The sequence below is a fragment of the Belonocnema kinseyi genome, chromosome 4 (genome assembly GCF_010883055.1).
Source record: "Belonocnema kinseyi isolate 2016_QV_RU_SX_M_011 chromosome 4, B_treatae_v1, whole genome shotgun sequence".
NCBI lineage: Eukaryota > Metazoa > Arthropoda > Insecta > Hymenoptera > Cynipidae > Belonocnema > Belonocnema kinseyi.
In genome coordinates this window covers 85422323-85445634 of record NC_046660.1, presented here as the reverse complement: position 1 = coordinate 85445634, position 23312 = coordinate 85422323, and the positions used below count along the sequence as shown (strand labels likewise).

At 31.3% G+C, this 23312-nt stretch overlaps 2 protein-coding genes across 7 annotated transcripts in view; one reads left to right on the top strand and one right to left on the bottom strand.

The window, feature by feature from the left end:
- Positions 1-23312, top strand: part of LOC117170601 (CREB-regulated transcription coactivator 1-like) — a 164035-nt gene that overhangs the window by 26105 nt on the left and 114618 nt on the right. The window lies entirely within an intron of this gene.
- On the bottom strand, positions 3272-9150 carry LOC117170603 (pheromone-binding protein-related protein 6-like). The gene is made up of 6 exons (XM_033357482.1): positions 9019-9150; positions 4091-4175; positions 3926-4014; positions 3737-3839; positions 3594-3658; positions 3272-3501 (listed from the first exon to the last, which is right to left on the bottom strand). The coding sequence occupies exons 1-6, from the start codon at positions 9082-9084 to the stop codon at positions 3484-3486; spliced, it is 426 nt and encodes a 141-aa protein (XP_033213373.1). The 5' UTR covers positions 9085-9150; the 3' UTR covers positions 3272-3483.

Sequence of the window (23312 nt, the reverse complement as noted above, 5' to 3'; positions counted from 1 at the left end):
AATGTTTGGTATTGGATATTGTTGACAGATGACAATACGCCAATTAGCACAAATGGTAAGTTCCGACACTGCCTACAAGTGTGCCTACTGGCCGCTAGATGGAAATACCGGTTTCATATGTATACACCTGGTAGCTCGTTTCGAGGTTGTAACAGAAGATAGTTCGTTTAGATTGCATAATAGGGGCGTCACCTATCATCTCTATTTTGGCAGGAAAAAATTTTTTATTTGGCAAAAAACTATTCGAATCTTTAATTGAAGGATAAATGAATCGATTTGATGAGGCAAAAATGTAAAATTATTATTAATTTTGTTACTATGATGCCTCAGATGTGGGTCTGTCACGATATATCGTAATGATCATATTTAACGAGAAGATGGAAATGGGTAGTGATTTGAGCTACATTATTCTTTTTACTAGTCATAGGGGTGCCATTCCGCCCCCACGAAACGTTGGAAACGGGTAGCGTTTTGGCAACATTATTTTTATGACCTGTGAAAGGAGTGTTTCTGGCCGTTTGGATGTTTAAAAGCACCTAAACGGTGAGTTAAATATGATCATTCCGATATTGTGACATGCCCATATTTAAGATATCGTAGTAACAAAAGTAACAATAAATTTAAACTTCTGTCTGGCCAAATCGCTTCATTCATCTTTCAATTAAAGATCCTAATAGTTCGTGGCAAAAAAATACTATTTTCCAGCCAAAAAATCAGATGACGCCCCTATTTTGCAATTTCACCGAAAGGTCCTAGATAATGAATACAAGAGCGCTTAATTCTGCATAAGTGAAAAAAAAAGAAAAGGTTTCTGCTCCCAATAGGTCACGAGTAATGTCCTTCCAAATATGCCTATTTTTTTGTCTTTTTTTCACCGAAAATCCGAAAGTCGTGTTGGTTCGATGAAAAAAGATAAAAAAATAGGCACATTTGGAAGGTCATTACTCGTGACCTACTGGGAGTAGAAATATTGTCTTATTTTCTAACTTACGCAGAATGAGGTCGTCTTGTATTCATTCTATGGAACTTTCTTCTGTGGCAACCCCGAAACGAGCTATTCACAAAAAACTTAACCCTAGGTATTTATCTGTAAATTCAAGTCGAAATGGGCCACCTTTTGCAGGTGCTAACCTCCGATCTATTATAGTTAGGATAATGTTCTTTTTTGAAATTACAGGTATTTCCGTCTAGTTCAATTCATCTGCTGACCATTTTTAGATCTGGCCAACAGGATCCGAGCTGCAGAGAAACAAAACAAAAACATGTGTTTTTCGGCGAAAAAATTGGAAAAAATCGGGTTTTTTTTTAAAGGCCGTAACTCCAAAACTATTGGTGATAGGACAACGTTCTTTTTTTATTTTTATGCAGAATTGTATCTACTGTAATTTATGCAAGAAGACTTTTACTTCTCAAATTCACAGGAAAGCACCAATCCAATGGAATATAATATTTTGCACCTTTTCCCAAAAAAATTTCCGTGTTCCGGGACGAAATCCTGGTCACAGAACCTGACGTCATATTATGCGCCCACAAATGAAGTGCTTAAGAGAAAAAAAAAAATAACTGCCCCAGAAATTACCATCTTCGTCCTATTTTTCCGACCAGATGACTGAAGTAATATTTTACTCAGTTTAAAAGTCAGAAAGTGAAAAAAAAGAAACACGGGTCAATCTGGACGTCTTAAGAGTAGCATTTGCCCTTGATGGTATTATAAAGCTCTCACCATTCAATTTAGGAATAAAGGTTTTATATTAAACATTATTTATACAGACTAGAAGATTAAACAATAAGAAAGAGTCCTATTTTAAATATTTCTTACGTAAACCTTTACTTCGAAATTTTCTTTTTTAATGGGGTTACATGACCCTTAAAATCTGATTTATATTAGTTTTTCCTGATTTTTCATATTTAAAAAACACTATGAACCAGAAATTGCTTTCCTATAGTGTGAAAGTTTATATGTGTCTTGTTTACATTTTGTAAAAATTATTTAAATGTAGTTTTGTGTATGAAAGCTACAGAAAACACTTTTCACATGAATATCAATAATTCTTATTTAAATATTGTATTAAATATTCAAATAAATTTTACAAACTCAATTATTGGAATATTGGTCTACGACAAAAAACTTGTCGCTGTAAAAAAAAGTGTTGGAAAACAAATTTAAATCAAGCTCCTAGTTATTTGGTTTTGCTTTATAATTACTATCATATTTCTTTCAGCAAATAAGTATTTAATCTATGCTTAATGTTCATCGTTTAAAAAATATATTGGACAATTTGTGTGTAAGAAATAATTTTTTATTCGTATTTTTTACTAAGTAGTTACATTCTTTAAAAAGCTCGTGTTTGGATTTTGGTGACATTTAAATTTCTTTGAAAAGTAGTCATAAATGATTCTAAAAAACTTGTTTACCATTCTTATTTAGTACTATTTAATTACTTGTCAAGTCTTATTAAAAAAAAACTAATGTTTATGATACGTTAAAAAAAGGTTTGGCTGTCACTGGTCACAAAAGGAAGAAAATTGTTTAAATTGGTGATGAGAACATTTTAAAATATCTGAAAGTGCCAAATAGTTTTTTAGTAATCTTTAAAAAAATCAGAATGATTTATCATTATAAGTAAGAAATTTTCGCCTTTTTCAAAAATGAAAAAAAAATTTATATAAAATTAAGAAACGAAAAGTTTGAATTTGGAAATGGTTTTATAAACCTTGTGTTTCCAACCTTTTTTATTTGAAAAGTACTTTCATAATGACAACAGTTATACACTAACTTTTATAAATTGGTACCATTTAAAAAGCAGGCCACTGGAAGTTATTAGATTGTTATTTGAAATATTTTTAGTTTGTTCTACTATATGTACCGCGCATGAAAAATAAAAAATAAATAAGGATGCGGGGCTTTTCTCGTTGTCGCTGCGCTTCTTGCTGTTGCTGTTTGTTAGTTTAGAGCACGCTCGTCGTATAAAACACTTAAAATTATGTATTCTTCAATAATGGTTCATTTTCTAATGTACAATAGAATATTAGGAATTCTAATAATCTTATTGTTTAAAATATTCATTTCGCATGTATTGAAAATTGTAGCATGAAAGGTTGAGTGAATTTCTCTAGAAAGCTTTGAATGTTGCAGATTTAAACTCTTTTTTGAAATCTTTCATTTTGATTTTTATTTGATCGCTTACTTACCTTTTCCGTTTCGCAATTCGCTGTTCTTTGGACGTTTATTTTTAGAGTTGTTTATATTGTTGTAGGTAGAGTTCATTAGTTAAATATTTATTAGATCATCTGGTATTTACAACAAAAAGGAATTTGTATTCCTCTAATTCTATATAACCAAATAATTACATGGATAGTTATATATTTTCGTAAAATTGCCCTATTTATTCGTTCATCTACTCTCTGCATCAGACGTGATTTTTTTATCTGGATTTTTTACGTTCGCAGGAATACAAGTGAAGGTTAAATCTTCTCTTATTATTAGATCATGAACCAGAGCTAAAAAAAATTATAAAGAAATAATTAAAAATTCGAGAAGGTAAAAATGATGATAAAATCAGATTTGAGTAAATACGATTCTTTTTACTTACATCTGGCCGTTTTGTTTGGGCACATTTTCCAATATTATACATCTTGTCACAAATATCTGCGCCAGCTAGAATTAAAAAAAAAAGATTAAGTTTTTAGAATTTGACCAGATTTGATATAAAATTATATGTTGAAAACTACTTACGTTGATTGTTACAAGCACCGAATACCTCACCAGCAGGCGCCTGTAAATTTTCTGGCAGAATACTGACTAAGAGATCTACATCTATATTACCGTCCTCGTCTGCCTATTAAAAAAAACAATAAATAGATAATAATTTATTTTCTTAAAAATTTTCATGTTGAACAATGAAAACAATAAATGAAAATTTACCAAACTGAAGGAGTCGAACAAACAAAACATGTAACACGTTAGAGTACGATCATTTGGTAGTTCCCCTTCATTGACTTTGTCAATTAATTCTAAAATGAAATGAGTTTACATTTAATATTAAATCTTGAAAAAGAATTAATTTTTTTTATATTTTAAAATACTTACCCTGTGTTGTTCCGTGTTCTGCCATACACCTCTGCTTATCATTTTGGACCATGTCCAACATTTCTTGAGGTATCCAATCAGGAGGCTACAACATAAATAAATGACAATTTACATTAGAATTTTTGTCAAATACTTTTTTCTGCACTCAAAAAAATGTCTGGTTAAATTAACCAGAATTCTGGTTAAATATGGCCTTACTATTTTTTCTGGTTAGAGTAACCAGAATTCTGGTTGGAGTAACCAGAATACTGATACAATTAACCAGAAATTCTAAACAAAACAACCAGAATTCTGATTACTTTAACAAGAAAAAATGGTAAGGGCATATTTAACCAGAATTCTGGTTGATTTAACCAAACATTTTTTTGAGTGTGCTTTTGAGGGGATTTTATTAGGCATATTTAGTTATTGATAGTAACACGGTATGTTTATTATATCAAAGATAAAAGTTGGCTGTGTCATTTTACATTTTCAATTCTTTTTTTATTGATGACACCATAAGTACAATTTAAATAATTAAATTGTAGAGAAGATAAAGTTGATTTAAGTGTACAAAATAATCGAAACTTTGAGGAAAATATTAATATGCGACAGCTAAATAATCGAATATTGATCGGTTTGCCTTAGCTGGCATTATGAAAACATATGTTGAAATTGATTGTCATATGGAGTTGCTCCTGCGATTGTCACAATATAATTTATTCAGCGGCTGAGTAGAACGAACTATTTATCACTCCATACTAGCAGCCACAATGTAATTCACATCACTGGCAAACGGAAGCTCTTATACATAAATTATTACAAGATGCCATTCTACTAATAAAGCACGACAAACGTTTGTTAAATTTATATATGTATACACACACATACACAAACACAAAGAGGCTATATATATAGACTGGACGAAGACTCAGAAAATATAAATAGCTTCAAGGAGCTATGTGATGCCCTCATAACACCTGATAAAGAATGCCCACCCATTACTACCGAGGAGGTGAAAAAAGTATTAAGAGAGATGAAGAACTATTCCGCACCGGGACCAGATTATATCAAAACCTTCTGGTGGAAGAAGTTTCCTTCAACCCATCAGAATTTGGCCCGTATTTTCACCTCATATTTAAAGGCGAAAGAGCCGATTCCGGAGTGGTTGGTGGAAGGGCGCACAATACTTCTGCCGAAAATAGGCAACTTAGCTGACCCGAAGAATTACAGGCCAATCACTTGTCTGAACACACTGTATAAGATACTCACAGCTATCCTAAATGATAGGATTGTTCGGGCAATTGAACCTGTGTTGCAAGAAATGTATGAACAACGAGGCTCAAAGAAAGGCGTAGCGGGATGTCAGGAGAACTTGCTCATTGATAGATGTGTCTGCAAAGATGCAGCATTCTACCAGCGTGACCTATCGATGAAGTGGATTGATTATCAGAAAGCTTTCGATTCAACTTCCCATAGACTTATCATCTGTCTTTTGGAAATCTTAAAAGTTCATCCGAAAATAGTTAGGTGCGTAGAGAGATTGATGCCGCTTTGGAAAACCAGATTTATAATCTCATCTGGAAAAAGTCGTGTGACAACTAACAAGGTCACCTTTCAGTGAAGTGTCTTTCAGGGCGACACCATGAGACCACTCATCTTTTGCCTTACATTATTGCCACTATCTCTAGCACGTCGCCATTACGACGGGTACTTGTGCGGCAAACCTGCAGATCGAAAGTACAAGGTCACTCGTGTATTTTACATGGACGATATTAAGATCTATGCTAAAAACAAAGAGCAACTACATCTAGCTCTACGGATTGTCGAACGATGTACTAAGGAAATTGGAATGGAACTTGGGTTAGACAAATGCGCCAAGGTTTATTTGAAGCGAGGAAAACTTAATGGCATCCCTGAAGATCCTGAGCTCGTTGATAGAAGCGCTATACGACACCTTTGCGCTGGAGAGACTTATACATACCTGGGCGTGCCACATAGCCGCATTCAGGATGTGACATCTATAAAGGATACTCTCCGAAGCAGATACAAACGTCTCATCCGGCAGATTTGCTCTTCCGAACTATCGGCGAGGAACAAAGTATATGCAACGAACATGCTTGCCATCCCGGTAATACTCTATTCATTTGGAGTAGTTCCATGGACGAAGAACGAGCTCAGATCCCTTGATATCGGGACAAGATAGGTTATGCACATAAACAAAAGCATGCATCTTAAGTCTTCCGTTCCGCGACTGTACATCTCACGCCGTCAAGGTGGTCGCGGAATATTGAGTCTTGAATGTCTTCACAACAGGATTATTTTGGGTACAGCACATAGAGTTGTAAATGGAAGAGACCCTCTCTTTAAAATGGTCAGGAATCACGAAGAAGTGGGCAAAAGAGCGTTTCTGTACAAAGCAGCGGAGGAGGCTGCTGAAACACTCGGCTGAAAGCCCGGATTAAGAAAGCACAAGAAAAAAACTTTCGTGAACAGCTCCTCGATAAGAGGATGCACGGTACCTTCCACAGAAATGTGAAGGATCAGTCAATGTCTTGTGAGTTAACGTTTGCTTTCCTTAAATCGCCCGGATTGAAGTCTGGTACGGAGGGTTTCATTTTGACATGCCAAGCCGGTGTCATTTCCACCTTAACATACCGTTGCCACATTTTGAGCCGAGACATTTCTGATGATAGCTGCAGCGCGTGCAATGCACACCCCGAGCATTTAGCTCACATACTATCTAGTTGTCCAACTCACGCGGGAACGACCTACATTGAAAGGCACAATGCGGCGCTAAGAGTGCTTTATTACCATCTCTGTCACTCTTACGGCATTAACCTTAATATCGCTCCTCTAAATGCTCCTAGGGAAATCGATTCAATTGTCGAAAATGGGAAGTGCCGCATATACTGGAACTTTATATTCTCGACCATTGTTTCTGTTGCTCACTCGAAGCCTGACATGGTTCTTCTTGACTTCGAGAAGCGAACCATGTTCGTTATCGAATTTTTAGCACCAGCTGACGAAAACATCATAGCCAAGAAGAATGAAAAGAAAGAGAGGTATCGATACCTTATCAGGGAGTTGCAACGCTTGTGCCGGTGAATAATCTGTTAAACTAATCGTCCTTATCATCGGCGCTCTTGGAGGTGTCAAGCTTTCACTAGCTAATGGCATAAAAAGCATCCCTGTGTGCCAACAATAAGCTAAAACACTTGCGGGAAAATGCAGAAGGCGGTAGTCCGTGGGTCGCTCCGTGTTCTTAGGGTGCACGAGTTTTTTGCTGGATCGTCGTATTGATTCCGTTACAGACTGTAACCACCTAGCTCACGGTCGTGAGACGTGGTTGTGACTGAAATGTTACCGCGATTTCGCTGGGAGCGGGTGCAATTTTTCAGATTAGCACCCGCTCCCAGCGAAATCCTGCGGTTGTCCTTATGAAAAGTAAATAATGACACACACACACACACAACCGAATTAATTTCAAGTCGTACAGAAAATCAGTGGCAGTAAGAGGACAAGTATCTTATAGATTTTTCGAAAGAATGGTTTCTCCAGTTATAAGTCCTTTGATTTAAAAAAAAAAATGAAAACGCGAATGATCGAAAAATTGTTAAAATTGTTATTAAATATGTGATAAAGTTTTCAATCTAATATGGGTATTGATCGTTTTATTTACGACTCTGCTAGAATTTCTTCGTCCTCCTTTGAAATCCATTGGGAAATTTCCAAAGTTTAAAAAAAAGTCGCAAAATAGTGGTAGTTTTTTTGAAAATATTTAAATTTAATTTACTCAAAAACGCCATGGTTTTTTTTCTCATAATTTTTTTTTTCTCGATTTTTCCTAATGTAAATGCTATTTTCTATGATACTGTGCCTTTGAGAGAATAGAAGATTGGTGGGCGGCGGCGGTTTTTCTATAAATACCAAAAGTTGATTTACTCAAAAACGCGACACTTATATTTTTTGCTAATTTTTTGTTCAATTTTTTACTTTTATACATAAGAAGTCTTATGAGTTTGATGTGGGCTAAATAACTTTTGTGGTCAAATGAATTTTTTTCTCATAAAAGAAAATTTTCGCATTTTCCCGCAAACAGAGGGAGATAAAAAAATATATTTAAGAAAATAGTTTGCTCTTTAAAAAAAATACTACAAAAGGTTCTTTTATTTATGATATCTTGCGCCAATTACGAGAAAAATGACAAAAATTCCATTATTCAATATAAGCAAACATTTTGTTTAATATTTAAGGAAATAAGAAAGTGCGATTTTCCTTTTTCACGGAAACATATAGGTAGTGTATGTTAAAAAAGAAAACCCCACCTTTTTATTTTCTTTAATATTAGAAAACTTTGTTCATATAAATAAGACATCATATACGTTTTATGCGAGCTGAACCATCTTTGTGCTCAGACATTTTTTAAAATGAAAATTGAATTTTTTGATATTCTAAATGATTAAGAGAACTTTTTGTAGAACTTCCTTAAATAATGAAAGTATTTTCTTAACATTTTTTCGCGAAAATGATATTTTATGAAGAAAAAACTTCTCCCGGCCAGAAAAGTTATTATTTCCTCACAAAACTCACAAGATGTCTTTCTTATAAAAGCGAAAATTCAACAAAAAATGTCAGTTTTATAGAGGTTTTAAACGTTTTTGTTTGTTTGTTTGTTTGAAAAGTAAAGCGCAGTATTCAAATACACATAACTTCATAAACATTTTTTTCTTAAATCAAAAAAATACGTATCGCCTAATTTCCTTTAAAAACATCAAATTTCGTCTCAAGATCATCTCCGACTTCAAGTGCAGAATCTGTCTGATTTTAAATGGATTATTTGGGCTCTATTGACAGTCGGGGATAATAAAAAGTGTTATCAAATTTTTAATTTAATTTTAAAGTATTTTTCTTAAAATAAGTAATTTAAATAATAATTCTTTTCGTACCTTTGCGACCACCAGAACGGTGTGTAGAAAAATGGTGAGTAGAACTGAGAATTGAGTTCGTTTCATTGTTGTGTCGATGTTTAATTGTCAGAAGTTTACAAAAAAATGGTTGTAGAAAAGAATATCAGGATTATATAAAGACAGAAGTACGGGATGTGGGCGTGGGAGTAATGAAGGGTTAATGACATATTTCTTCCCGGCATAAAGATCGAGCCGTGATCCTAATTCACGACATAATCCAATACTTAATTTTCACCTGCAATCGCGGAAGTGCTCATGCGATCTGCGCAATCGTCATTGTTGACCTTCGATGCATCCTGCGAATGCAGTGGCTTCAACAAATTAATTAATTGTGTAAATTTCCATCAGGTTCAACTAGGTTTCTATTCCTTGAGTTGCTTGAAAAATAAGTGATTATGAACAAAAATGTTCAGTCCCTTTTCGTACTTTTCTCGCAATAAGGAGACATTTTTGAGAGGTTCTTTAACCTTAATTGAATCAAACCATTATTTTTTAAGTTGTTTTAAAGAAAATAATTATTTGAAAAATTGCGTTCTTATTCTGTCATTTTATATTTCAAATTTTCAAGTTTTTTAGGTGGTAAAATGTTTTTGTTGGGAATATGGGAGCGAATATGAATTGCAATTAAAGGCATCGCAGTCCATCCCCTGTTTCACCTCTTTCCCCCCTAAATATTGAGTATACTCTAAAACATCTCAAAACGATAATTTTGACCCAATTTTGCTCTTTTCTCCCTTTCTTAAAAGGTCTGAATTAATTTTTTAAAACTAATAAACAGAAATTTGAGATGTTAAAAAAACAAGACGTTTTAAAAGATTGTTTTTTTTTATCGATTTCAAATATTTTAATCCAGTCGTCACTAACACTTGTGAATGCACTAATAGCTCCCTGAGATTACTCTTTTTCAAAAGATCAAAAAAAGGCCCCTGATTACGAATATCTCTTGGGTAGGTTTTCGAAATATAGGTCAATTTTTCTTTAAACAATTTCATTATTTATGGACAAAAAAATGTATAAAATCATTTTTAACATGACTAAGAAAAAAATAAAACTTTTGTGCGTCTTGCACTTTTTTTGTACGACGAACCGTTTGCAATGTACAGCGTTATAAATAAATGATTTTTGAACCAAATTGCCATATTTGCACAGGGATACCTCATAATCTCTAATTCAGAAAAATTTTAAACTTGTACACTGTCTGTATCAAGGATAGATCTCTTAAAGGGGAAAAAAATCTTCTGATCGAATAAAAATTTCTCTCCTTAAATTGTTGTTATTTTTAAGAGGAAACGGTTTCGTATCTTCATTTATTAATAAACAATCATCCAAGTTAACCAGTATCATAATGTTGCTTCAAATTGTTGCGAAAGCTTTATTTAGCATTATCAACATCATTTGTGAATCATAATTTCTTTTGATAAATTGTTTATAACAATTGATATAAATAATGATCTTCAATTACCAGAATTGACTTCAATTTTTTTTTAATAATCCTTGACACAGGATTAAACTTTTCACTCTCTTGATATTTTCTCGTACGACGAGCCATTATTTATTTATAGCCTTATAAACAATTTTTTTGTATAAACACACCCTTCCCTTGGAAATTGAAATTGAGACTTTCAGGGGAGGGTATGTGTATATAAAATACATTGTTTATAAGGCCATATATAAATAATGGTTCGTCGTACGAGACAATATCAAGAAAGTGAAAAGTTTAATCATGTGTCAAGGATTATTTAAAAAAAATTAAAGTCAGTTCTGGTAATTAATTTCATTATTTATATTAATTGTTATAAACAATTAAGCAAAAGAAATTATGATTCACAAATGATGTTGATAATGCTAGATAAAGCTTTCGCAACAATTTGAAGCAACATTATGACACTGGTTGATCTGGATGATTGGTTATTGATAAATGAAGAGTTTAAACGGTTTGCTCTTGAAAATAACAAGTTTTTAACCGACATTTAGGAAGAGAAGGTCTTATTCGATCGGAAAATTTCTTTCGGCTTTGAAGAGATCTATCCTTGATATAGACAGGGTACAAGTTTTAAATGTTTCTGAATGATAGATTCTGAGGTAACACTGTGCCAATATGGCAATTTTGTTAAAAAATCATTTGTTTATAACGCTGTACATTGCAAACGGTTCGACGTACAAAAAAAGTGCAAGATGTAAACAAATTTTTTTTCTCAGCCATGTTAAAAATGATTTTATAATTTTTTTCTATGAATAATGAAATTGTTTTAAAAAACCTAAATTGACCCATATTTCGAAAACCTACCTAATATATTCGTAATCAGGGGCCTTTTTTGACCTTTTAAAAAAGACTAATCTCTGGGACCTATTCGTGCATATAGAAGTGTTTAGTGGTTACCGGATTATTTCCTATAAACGCTTTATTTGCTACTTTCGTAGATTAAGATTAAGATTAATTTTCTACCAACAATGACGAATTGTCAACTAAAATTATGAATCTTTAACAAGAAACATATATATTTAACATATTAGCTCATCTTTGAAAAAAGTAGTTGAATTTGCAGCTAAAATAGATCAATACTAAACAAAAAATTTAATATTTTATATTCTAACTAAAAAAAGATGTTAATTTTCAACTAATATGTTTCTGCCAAAATAGTTGAATTTTCAACCCAAAAAGACTAATTTTCAACAAAAGCTTTACATTTTCGACCTAAAATAATAATTAAGTTTTCAACCATGAAAGATGAATTCTCGGCGAAAAATGTAACTAATAGTAATAATTTATAGGCCTCACAGACCGGTCCTTATATTCCTTATTGTACCGTATATTCAGTTAAGGTCCCTAAAGTACCCTATTTTCAAGATTTGGTCACTATGGGTACCCTATTTGAGTAAGATACTTAAAAAAAAAAATCAGAGAATTTCTGTGAGATATAACCGTTAAAAAAGTAAGGGCTGCCACGCAGTCAATTTTTCAAATGAAAAAAGCACATTAGTCACTTTTCATGCAATAAATTAATTAATGTGTTAATCACTATTCATTTTAGGTCTATATCTATTTTGAATTATCTTAAAGCTTTTGAAATATTATAGGATGAAGAATGTTCTAAAATTTCTGAAAATATGGAAAGATTTTACTGGCCGTATGAGGTTTTAAAATATTAAAAATATTTTACGTTATTTTGTAAGATTTCCGCGGATTTCAATGATTTTAAGGGATTTTGTAAACTCTCAATGTATTGTAATACATTGTTCATGATTTAAAAAAATATTATCATAGAATGTAATGGAGTTTTATAACATTTTAGTGTATTTTAAAGAATTTATTAATGAGAAGTAATTTTAAATATTAGAAGAGTTTTGGAATTCACTCTGAATTCTTTGAAATTATCTTCAATCTTATGAATTCATTGGAATTTTTTTAATTCACTTGAATTTCTATAAATTTACTTTTTTCTATTTAATTCAATGGTTTTTAAAAATTTTTAATACTTTTAATTTAATTGATCCTGGGGATCAATCGATAAAATTATTAAAGGATTTGAAATATTTTAACGTATTTTTTTCCATTTCCTTGGCATTTTTAAAAACTTTAAAAAATTTCAGAGAAGTATAAAGGATTTAAAATAACTTGGATTATTTTAAAAGATTACAAAGATTTTTTCTAATCATTTCAGTAATTTATTGGGATTTAAAAGGACTTCAAATACTTGAGTATATTTTAAAAGATCCTTAGGCGTTTTCCAGTGCTTTAAAAGGTTTCAAGGGCTTTCAAAAGATATTAAAGGATTCGAAATATTTTAGGAAGTTTTAAAAGATTACTAGAGTTTGTTTATTTGTTTCAGTAGTTTGAAAGCTTTCAAAGACTGAAATATTTTAGGGTATTTTAAAAGATCCCGAGGAATTTTCAAGAGATTTAAACAATTTAATGGGAGTTCTAGAGATTTTAATCATTTAAAGGGATTTTAATATTTTAATGGATTTCAAAGAATTTTTCACCAGACATGAGTGATTTCGTAGGGTTGCGAAGATTTGAAGAGATTTAAAAATATTTTTTACAGCTCATTTTCTTATTCGCCCTTAATCCTGTTTATTTTTTTTCTAAATCCTTTTAAATTCTTCTAAATTCTTCTAAATTACTCAATTCTACCCAATTCAATTAATTTTTCAAAGTTTTTGCATTTCTTTTAAATTTCTCTAAATGCACACTAAATGTATTCTAATCAATCAAATTTTTTCGATTCTTAAAAATGTTCCAACTCATTTGAATTCTTTTGAATTTATCTTGAATATTTTTGTAGTCATCAGTCACTTCGTGTATTAGACATTATTAGGGTTTCAAAGATTTGAAATGTTTCTTGGAATTCACCCCGAATTCTTTTAAATTCTTTAGAATTCCTTTGAATTTTTCTAAGCTTATTTCAAAGTTACTGAATTAAATTAAGTTTTTTCAAACTCTTTTAAATTCATTTGATTTTTGTTTAATTCCCCTTGAATTTTTATGGATTTCATTAAATTCTTCTCTTTGATCTTAAATTCCTCTGAATTAAATCCAGTTTTACTGAAATCAATGAAATTTTTTTTCAACATTTTTCCCAACTCATTGAATGTTTTTGAATGTAAATTGAATTATTCCGAAATCTTCGGAATTTATCCTGAATTTGTTACCATTTGAGCGCGAAATAAGTACTCTATGAGCAAGACAAAAATTACCCTTTGGTGCCTATATTTTATACCATAGAGACTGTGAGGCCTAATGTTTTAATTTTAAACGAAAAATAGTTTATTTTTAAAGTGAAAAGGATTTTTCAGTCAAAATTTAAAAAGCTTTCAACCAAATTGTTGAATTTTTAAGAAAATAATCAATTCAAAATTAATAATAAATAATAATGATAAATATGTAATAATAAAATAAATAATATAATTTTGTAACAAAAAAGATGATTTATTAACAAAAAATCCAAGTTTATCTATTAATAACAATTCTTTTTTGTTGGTGTAAATTGTGAAGATTTTTCAATTCTGTTGTTTATCTAATTTTCAATCTTTGATCTTTTTGAACCTTTTTCTGATTTATTTTTATTAGTATAAAGTGCTGAAATTTGCAACTGATTTTTTAAAGCTTGCTAAAAAAATTTTAATACGAAATTACTAAAAAACTTTCTGAAGAAAAGGCGCTACTGTCAGAGAGCTACAGAAATAAGGAATTATCATGGTCGACTAAATAACATCAATTATTAACAGTTATTACTCATATGATATAAATAATTTTTAATAATATATGAAATCCCCTTTTAAACCTCCTTTTGCTAAAAAAAGCTCCTTTTTTACCTAAAACTTAACTACGGAACCGCTGTGATTCCTGTAATGATTCATTGTAAATGCAGTTTTTAATGAATTTAAAACTGCAGTTGATTTAGGATTAAATTTGTATTGAGATTATTCAAAACTAGTTTTGTTGAAGTTTTTAATATGAAAATTCGAAAGTTTTCAGGTTTTTCTTTTGAAAGCCTCGAACGAAACAACAAATTTTAAGTACTTGAAATCATAAATTTTGTGTGTGTGAAAATTCTTCAATAATAGGAGAAATGAAGTTTCAATCGAGAATACATTCAACGTTAATGTTTATTTAGCAGGGTGACATCAGAGGTAAATCTATAATGTCACGCTGGTAAATAAACATTAATGTCGAACATGAAATGGATTGAAACTTCATTCCTCTAATTTTAGGAGAATATCCAAATTCGAAGAGATGAAAATTTGAAACTCAGTTTCCAAATTTTGATTTTTGATATAAATATTTAATTGTCGAAACTTATTTAAAATAAATTTGAAGTTCAAAATTTTTGATTACAATTTTAAGCGCGCAATATACTTTAAATTATTCCATGTTTAACGCTACAGTTTGCTATTGTTAAAATTTGAAATGTTTAATTCATGAATTATATCTAATAAACAATTACTAAAATGCCCGTTTGTTCAAAATATATTGAACTTGAACAAAGAAAATTCGATAACACTCGAAAATTTGTAATTAAAATTAGAATTTACGAAGATTGTTTTCATGAAAAAAATCAAAAAGTGATCTTGTTTTTAAATGGGATTCTAAACTAAGTTAAATTATTTTCTACCCTTCGGTTTCAGGAAGTTCCGTGCTCTCAAAATATGAATCAGTGAAAAATTCACTGATTGAAATAGTAGTTAGACATTTCACTGATTAATCAGTGATTTCGTACTTATTCACCAGTGTAAATCATGTGAAGCATAACCTCTAAATTTTTAAGTTAAGCGTTGTTGTTATTCTTTTACTAAAGTAGCAAGAAGAATTCCTTAATGAAATAATTTTTTACATTTTCGAGTTGTAAGTTTGCTGAATTAACTGCGGGATAAATATACTCTAACTCGTATAGAAACTACATACTTACTTAAGGGGTTTGTACATGACAGTCCAATCTTGAAATTAAAGTAATATGTGAGGTTCTTTTTCATTGAAAAGCATCGGAACCCTTCACCTTTTTTTAATATTTGATCATATTTATGGGTTTAAAGTTTTTAAGATGATTCTTTAAGGGCATGTGATACTTAGCAAACTGTCGATTTTACCAGTTTTAGGTTCCCCCAGCTTTTTTCTATAATAATAAATATTTTGTCTTAAAAATTTAGAAAATGACAGCGAACATGCTAACGGACGTCGCCACACAGTTTTTTGTGGGTTAATTCAAAAAAGTTTTAATTTAGCAAAATGCGATTAATTTGCATAGAGCTTAGAAAATAGTATCGATTTTTTCAGTGTTAGATTCCCCCGGCTTTTTTCCTAGGATAAGAAATATTTTGCCTTCAAAATCTGGAAAATGATAGCGAACATGATGACGGACGTCACCGCACACTTTTTTTGTGTTTTTTTTTTATCAAAAAATTGTTGACATTGCTAACAACGTGCGTGTATATTTCTAGGTTATGTGTGTTACAATTCACCGAGTGTTACTTCCAAACTACACAATATTTTTGGACGAAAAGTTTGGACCTACGAATAAACATAGTAATCCTTGTTTGCAGGCAATGAAAAAAGTTTATTTCATAAATAATTTCTAGATTATCGGAAAGAGAGAGATGAAAAACAACGTAACCTCAAAATAATGCATATGCATAACATTTTCATTTAGCACAATACATTTTTTTGTCATTATCCCTAAAAAAAGAGTCCGGGGACGTCCGTTATAATATTTTATAGCATCTCCGAATTCAGTTTTTACAAATTTTAATTTTTGTGGAAAAAAGCCAGGGAAACTGTAACTATCACATGCCCTTAATTGAATATACTAAAATATTATTTTATTATGATTGCTAAATGGACATGGTACAGTGCAGCCAACCCTCAAAAGTGGATAATTCACTGAATCAATAAGTAACATTTCACTGATTGTAAGTGACCCATTTCTAGCGATTTGAATCAGTGAAATTTCACTGATTCAAATTTAGAGAGTAGAAACTTTAAAACCTACTTAAACTTTTACGTTTTTAGAAAACCGTAATTAAATCATTTTTAATTAATTGAAGTTGAGGAAACTCATCGGAAAACTCAAAATTTATGATTGATATGGCTTTTCGTCGTATAATCGAGTTCTATTTCATGAAACTAGACATTTCCGGCAGATCAGGCATTTCAGTCTAGAGACCGAAACATAATCTTTAATAACACGTTCACTTCAGTAAACTTTATGCATTAATTCGATTCGAACTCTTGTATAAGTCATCAAAAGAATTTAAATGATTCCACATTCTTAATTTTTATTCTAAATTTGACTCCAAAGAATTAAATACTAAGAAGGTCAATGTGGAATTAAATTATACTTTTTAATATAACCTCTTCCGTCTTTGGTGCCCGAATCACTTTTGTTTTAATCAGGTTTTTCTTCCTCTTCGAGGAATAGATTCCGTTAGGAAGAAACCAAATAGCAAAAATTTGACTTTGTTTAAGTCAATTATTCACAATCCTTCATGCTTGAATTTTTAGCGAGCAATAAATAAAATTAAGACAGAAAAGGCTGTTGAGTGTTGAATGTTGATTCAATAATCGTATTTTATGCTTCTCAAGTTTCAATAATTCAAGATTCGTGTTATTTAAAACTGCTAATGAAAAGAAGTTGGTTAACTGATTATAGAGGATGAAAACAGCTTCGTATCTGCACTTTAAATACATTCGTTGACTTGATTTATCACGGAATAATTGACTGTTAAAATATTTAGAACACATCTTTTGAAGCTTACAAAATATATTTTTTTAAATTAATAAAGAAAAAGATGTAGTGTACCTAATCATGGCCAAAGATAAAATTGAAATCCGAAGATTACGTTAGGTCTTGAGGTACATATATACCTGATGACCTTGAACCTATGTTGACCTGCCACATCGGGTATCAAAAACAGGTATGTATAAGAGTGCGAACCCGTTTCATAACGACTCTGAAAACGATGAATTTCAGAAACATTCGAAAGTTTCAGAATTTGCTTACGCACTAGGGTGCTTTAAATTATTTTTGTCTCCTTCGAATTTTCTTGCATATCGACCTCAAATTTGTTAGAATCCACAAAAAAGTAAATTATTTTTTTTAATGATATTTAGAGGTTTCGCAAGCCTCATGAGGTTTGACACGTACGTATTTTACAAAATAAAAAAGATATTTCTGTTTTTACGATGCGGGGATCACGGGAGTGGCTGTTCAGTCAAGTGAACAAAAGGCTCGAGGGCCGTACTTTCTGTGCGTTAGTTGCATCAGTGTATTAGATCCAGTTTATTAGGAAAATCGAGGTGAAACTTAACATTTATCTTCACAATTAGTTATAGAATACAAATGAATAATTATTTTTAAATAGGGAGGGCTCCTTTGACGTCAAAGTGGTCGGATTTTCCACCAATCACAAAATATGTGTCAGTGATTCTTAAATATATTTTTCTGTGCCGATGCTTTGCTTTGGTTATGTGCATATCGAAAATTGAAGTCGCAAAATATTGTTTAAAAAACATTATAAACATTGGAAAAACATTTAAAACAAAAACTTTTGTGTAAAGAATACATTGAAAAAGTAGATTCCGTTAAGCTGGCAGGACCACATTGCAAAAATGAACTGAAAACCTATAGGGAATTTAGGGCTCATTTTGGGTTAATTTAATGCCCCATTGCCAAATTTAATGCTCCGAAATTTTTCAAAAAAACCTGTGGTCATGCTATCTTAACATTAAGGTAGCAGGACCACACAGAGAAAAAAATGACTTGGGCATTATTTCTTTCCACAATAATTTAGGGCTCATTTAGGGCTCACTTAATGCCCTGTTGTCAAATTTAATGCTCCGCAATTTTTCGAAAAAACCTGTGGTCATGCTATCTTAACGTTAAGCTAGCAGAGCCATATGGAGAAAAAAACGACTTACGCATTATTTCTTTCCACAATAATTTAGGGCTCATTTAGGGCTCACGTAATGTCCTCTTGCCAAATTTGATGGCACGTATTTTTTCTTAAAAACCTGTATTTCTGCCATCTTAACGTTAAGATAGCAGGAACACACAGAGAAAAAAATGATTTGTCCAATATTTCTTTGCACTACTATTTAGGGCTCATTTAGGGCTCACTTGAGGCTCACTTAATACCCTATTGTCAAATTCATTGCTCCGCAATTTTTCGAAAAAAAACCTTTGGTCGTGCTATCTTAACGTAAAGCTAACAGGACCACACAGAGAAAAAAACGACTTAGGCATTACTTCTTTCCACAATAATTTAGGTCTCATCCAGGGCTTTCAAAATAAGCATACAACTTTTTAAATCTTTGTCAAACATTTTTTTTAAACAATTAGTAAAGTAAAAAGAAAGCACTTACGTTACCTAACATAATTTCAAGCTCATTTAAGACTCTTGAAATATGTAATATAAATTTGTGTCAACTTTTTTTAAAGAAGTTTTGTGTAAACAATTGATAAAAAAACTTAGAATCAAATCCGACCCGCCATTCTTTTGCTACTATGAGGGAAAAGATATTTAGGGTTATAGTTAGTGATGTTAAACTTCTATCGTCAACTCATTATGAAATTAACAACTGTTTCAAGTGTGAAGAATAATTATTAGGAATCCATGAAGCTTTTTTTTAACTTCATTTCAAAAATTGTTTTAACATCATTTCAAAAATAATTGTTTACGTCAAGGATAGCTTAATGGATATTAATAGACTGTCACTTATAATTCCGATCTCTGTCTAAGAGAATATATACAGTTTGCATTATAAATTTTCATTTACTTCAAAACAGATTTTTTATTGTCTTTTGGAAATTCTGTTTAACAATTACATGTTCTTCAGATAAATATTCATCATTTTCTAAAATAAGGAAGGTTGTGAATTTTGATTGAATCTCTTGTGGTATCCAAGATTATTCCGTGGGCTTAGTAATGTTGCTAATTTCCTGCCAACTCATTATGGAATTAACAATAATTTCAACTGCAACGAATAATAATCTAGGGCCTACGATATCCATGTACAATTTTTTATCCACTTTCACAAAAATTCTTAGACAAAGAAAAATACCCAAAATATTTTTTAGTGTTGCCCAACTTGTGTAAAGAAATTACACAAAATCCTAATATTATCCTGCTTAGAAATCATACTTTATCGACACATTTCGCTCATTAATAGGGATCTCTACTTTTAACCGGTACTTTAGAGACCAATATGCCCAAAATCAGTGACCGGTAATTTTGATTTGACATAGCTTGACGGCCACGAGGAAATTAATGAGAATACTACAAGTCTGCAGCCGAAAGTCATTCTTTTCAATGATAGAAAAAAATACGCATAGTATTTCGGATATTTATTTAGCCATACAAGTATACAGTGCAGACTTGGATAAAAATTATTTCGTACAATACACGACATACATTTTAAACTTTATTTTAAAGACTTACGTATTTCCAAAAGGTATTATTAACTCATATTAGAACAATCATTAAGTACTTATATTACTTGTATAATATTTATTCTTTCAATAAAAAATTTAAATACTGCCCGCAATTGAGAATTAATACTATCCATTTTTCATTTAACAGTGGCACTTCGAATATCGCCTGATAATTATAGAATGCCTGATATCGCTCTTCTTTCAAAATAACACTTACCTGTACCATTTACAATATACACGTAACTATTTTATAATTTATTTTCTCCTGTGGTAAAATTCTAGATTCCTTCCAGTTTAGAAAAAAATATACTTTCTTTGCGATACTCATGATTTTTCATTTAAAAAGTTCCAATTAAAATTTTTTCATTTAGGCGACGTTTTAAAAATAGGAGAACATTTCCAATGGAATGAAAATGAATGAAACTGGTTAATTTCTTAATGAAAGGGTTCAAAATTATATAATTGGAAATTAAAAGTGTTTGAAATTGACAAATTTGAAAAATAAGCTCTTAAAATTTTGACAAATAGACAATTTAATTAGAAAGGAGTTGAAATTATATCATTTCGAATTTAAAGCATTCAAAATTAATTACCGTAAACCGGGGTTAAACGGCGCACTTCTAAATTCGATGTATTGAATCCTCTAGGTAAAATATATAGACTTGCAACTAAGCAATGTAAAACTTCAGTTCCGAAACCAAGATAAAAAATATCGCGTTATAAGTGCAGAATTAAGCGTATGGCGCCCCTCTCCCACATATGCGTCGCTCCCAGTTTACATTAATTAAAAATTGAAAACTTTTTTATTTCAATTAATTTGAATTCAGAGTGATAAAAGTACGACAATTTGTAATTGAAAAATAAATCAAAGCGTCTGAAAATCCTAAACTTTTAAATTAATATTTGATAACAAAAATTGATCAATTACATTAGTGAAACATTGTAAAAGTTAAAAAAAAATTATACATGGATCCTCAGTAATTATTCTTTGTACTTTTTTAAACATTAATTGTTTAAACAGAACTAGATTTTAATAGTATGTTGCATTACAAGGGGTGAAACACAGCGAATGCAACGAGCGTGTAGTTTGCGAGGGCTGCCTTCACACGAGTTGCGATCATTGTGTTACGTTCCTAGTAATGCATATTATTTTTCATAGCAAATCTATTGAAAATTCGAGTTGAGGTACTTGTAGACCCGACCTACCTACGTGTTTACTCTAGAGCTGAAAAAAATGTTTCAGCCCGCTTTACACGTACCGAAACTCGAAGACAAAATGTTTCAACCCTAGGGATGCAAACACCGTGTTTCAACCAGCTCTACAGGTATCGAAACTCGAAGTTTCAACAGATGCACTATGAAAATTTTTTTCCACGTTCCTGCAGCATATTTTTAGAGTTGTTTTCCTTTTGATTTTACTAATTTTCTAAACAAAATAGTTAGAACAAAGATTTAAAAACTTTATGATACATCTATTGAAAGCCCTCAATGAGCCCTCAACTATAGTGCAAAGAAATATTGTCTGCATTATTTTTGTCTATGTGTGGTCCTGCTAGCTTAACGTTAAGATAGCAGAACCAGAGGTTTAGAAAAAAATGCGTACCATAAAATTTGGCAATAGGACATTAAGTGAGCCCTAAATGAGCCCTAAATTATTGTGGAAAGAAATAATGCCTAAGTCGTTTTTTTCTCTGTGTGGTCCTGCTAGCTTAACGTTAAGATAGCAGAAGCACAGGTTTTTAAGAAAAAAAATGCGTGCCATCAAATTTGGCAAGAGGAAATTAAGTAAGCCCTAAATGAGCCCTAAATTGTAGTGCAAAGAAATACTTTCCAAATCATTTTTGTTCTGTGTGTTCCTGCTATCTTGAAGTTAAGATGGCAGAATCACAGGTTTTTAAGAAAAAAAAGCGTGCTATCAAATTTCGCAAGAGGATATTAAGTGAGCCCTAAATGAGCCCTAAATTATTGTGGAAAGAAATAATACCTGATTCGTTTTTTTCTCTGTGTGTTCCTATCTTAACGTTAAGATAGCATGACCACAGGTTTTTTTGAAAAATTGCGGAGCATTAAATTTGGCAATAGGGCATTAGGTGAGCCCTACATGAGCCTTAATTATTGTGGAAAGAAATAATGCCTAAGTCATTTTTTTTCTCCGTGTGGTCCTGCTAGCTTAACGTTAAGCTAGCATGACCACCGGTTTTTTTTTTAATAAAGAGCATTAAATTTGTTAATGGGACATTAAACTAGCCCTAAATGAGCCCTAAATTCCCTATAGGTTTTCTGTTCATTTTTGCAATGTGGTCCTGCCAGCTTAACGGAACTAAAAATTACTTAAATGTAGTCATGTTTACTGAACAATTTGTAAATATGGGCGAATTTAAAATGTGTGAATAATTGTACTTACTGTTTTCATCCAACATACTACTGACTCTTAATCCAAATATCACAACAAGAGAACTTTTTTTGTCACATAAACTTTAACAAATAAAGTTGTCAAGTCAAAATAGTCAGAATTGGCAGCTGACCGTGGCCTAACCTGTTTATCATGAGTTTCGTTAGTTTACAATATGAAAGCCACATCGTCAGATTGATAGATAATAATGATAACCTCTGAGTCACGTGACACCCATGTGACACCAACTTGAATAAGTGTTTTACCGCCTTCAAATTTTAATAATTTTTTTCTGTTGAAAGAATCAACATAAAAAAAATTATAAAGCACTTTTAGTTCGGGTTAAAATTATGTATTAAAAAATTATTTTATCTAAAATCGCGAAACAGCCCCATTATGATTTTCTTGAGTTTTAAAAAATAAAAATTATTTGTAATATATAAAATACTATTTTTTACTGATAGTGGATGTTTACATAAAAATAAATGTTTATAAAAATAAATTTACATGAAAATTTAATTTTTGATTCATATTATACGCTTCAACTGTTTTTACTTAATATTGACCTCTAAATATAATTTAAAAAAGCATTAATTTGTGGTTTCGAAAAAATTTCGGGGGGATATGCACGAAATTTCGAAAAAATAGGCCCGCTGCGCGGACACACTTACATACTGCGTACACTTTAACTACATTTTTTAAAATATCATAAATATTGTAACTTAAATCGAAGACTGTGATTTAAAGTTCTGAAGAATTACAGCCATAAATTTTAACTGAATTTTTTTTCGATTTGTTTTCAAAGAATGTGCTCAAAGTACCTACGGCTTTGACAATTACATTCTCTTTATTTAACAGGGCGTCCTGAGCGAGGCTCATCAGAGGTGCTCACACGACCCTTTTTAAACTCGGAAACCCACTGCTTAATGGTTGAATATGATGGGGAGGATGTC

Coding starts and splice junctions, on each gene's coding strand:
- LOC117170603 (XM_033357482.1), bottom strand. CDS start 9,084: ATGAAACGAACTCAATTCTCAGTTCTACTCACCATTTTTCTACACACC. Junction 4,176..9,018: donor CCGTTCTGGTGGTCGCAAAG/GTACGAAAAGAA, acceptor TTTATGTTGTAG/CCTCCTGATTGGATACCTCA. Junction 3,659..3,736: donor CGGTGCTTGTAACAATCAAC/GTAAGTAGTTTT, acceptor TTTTAATTCTAG/CTGGCGCAGATATTTGTGAC.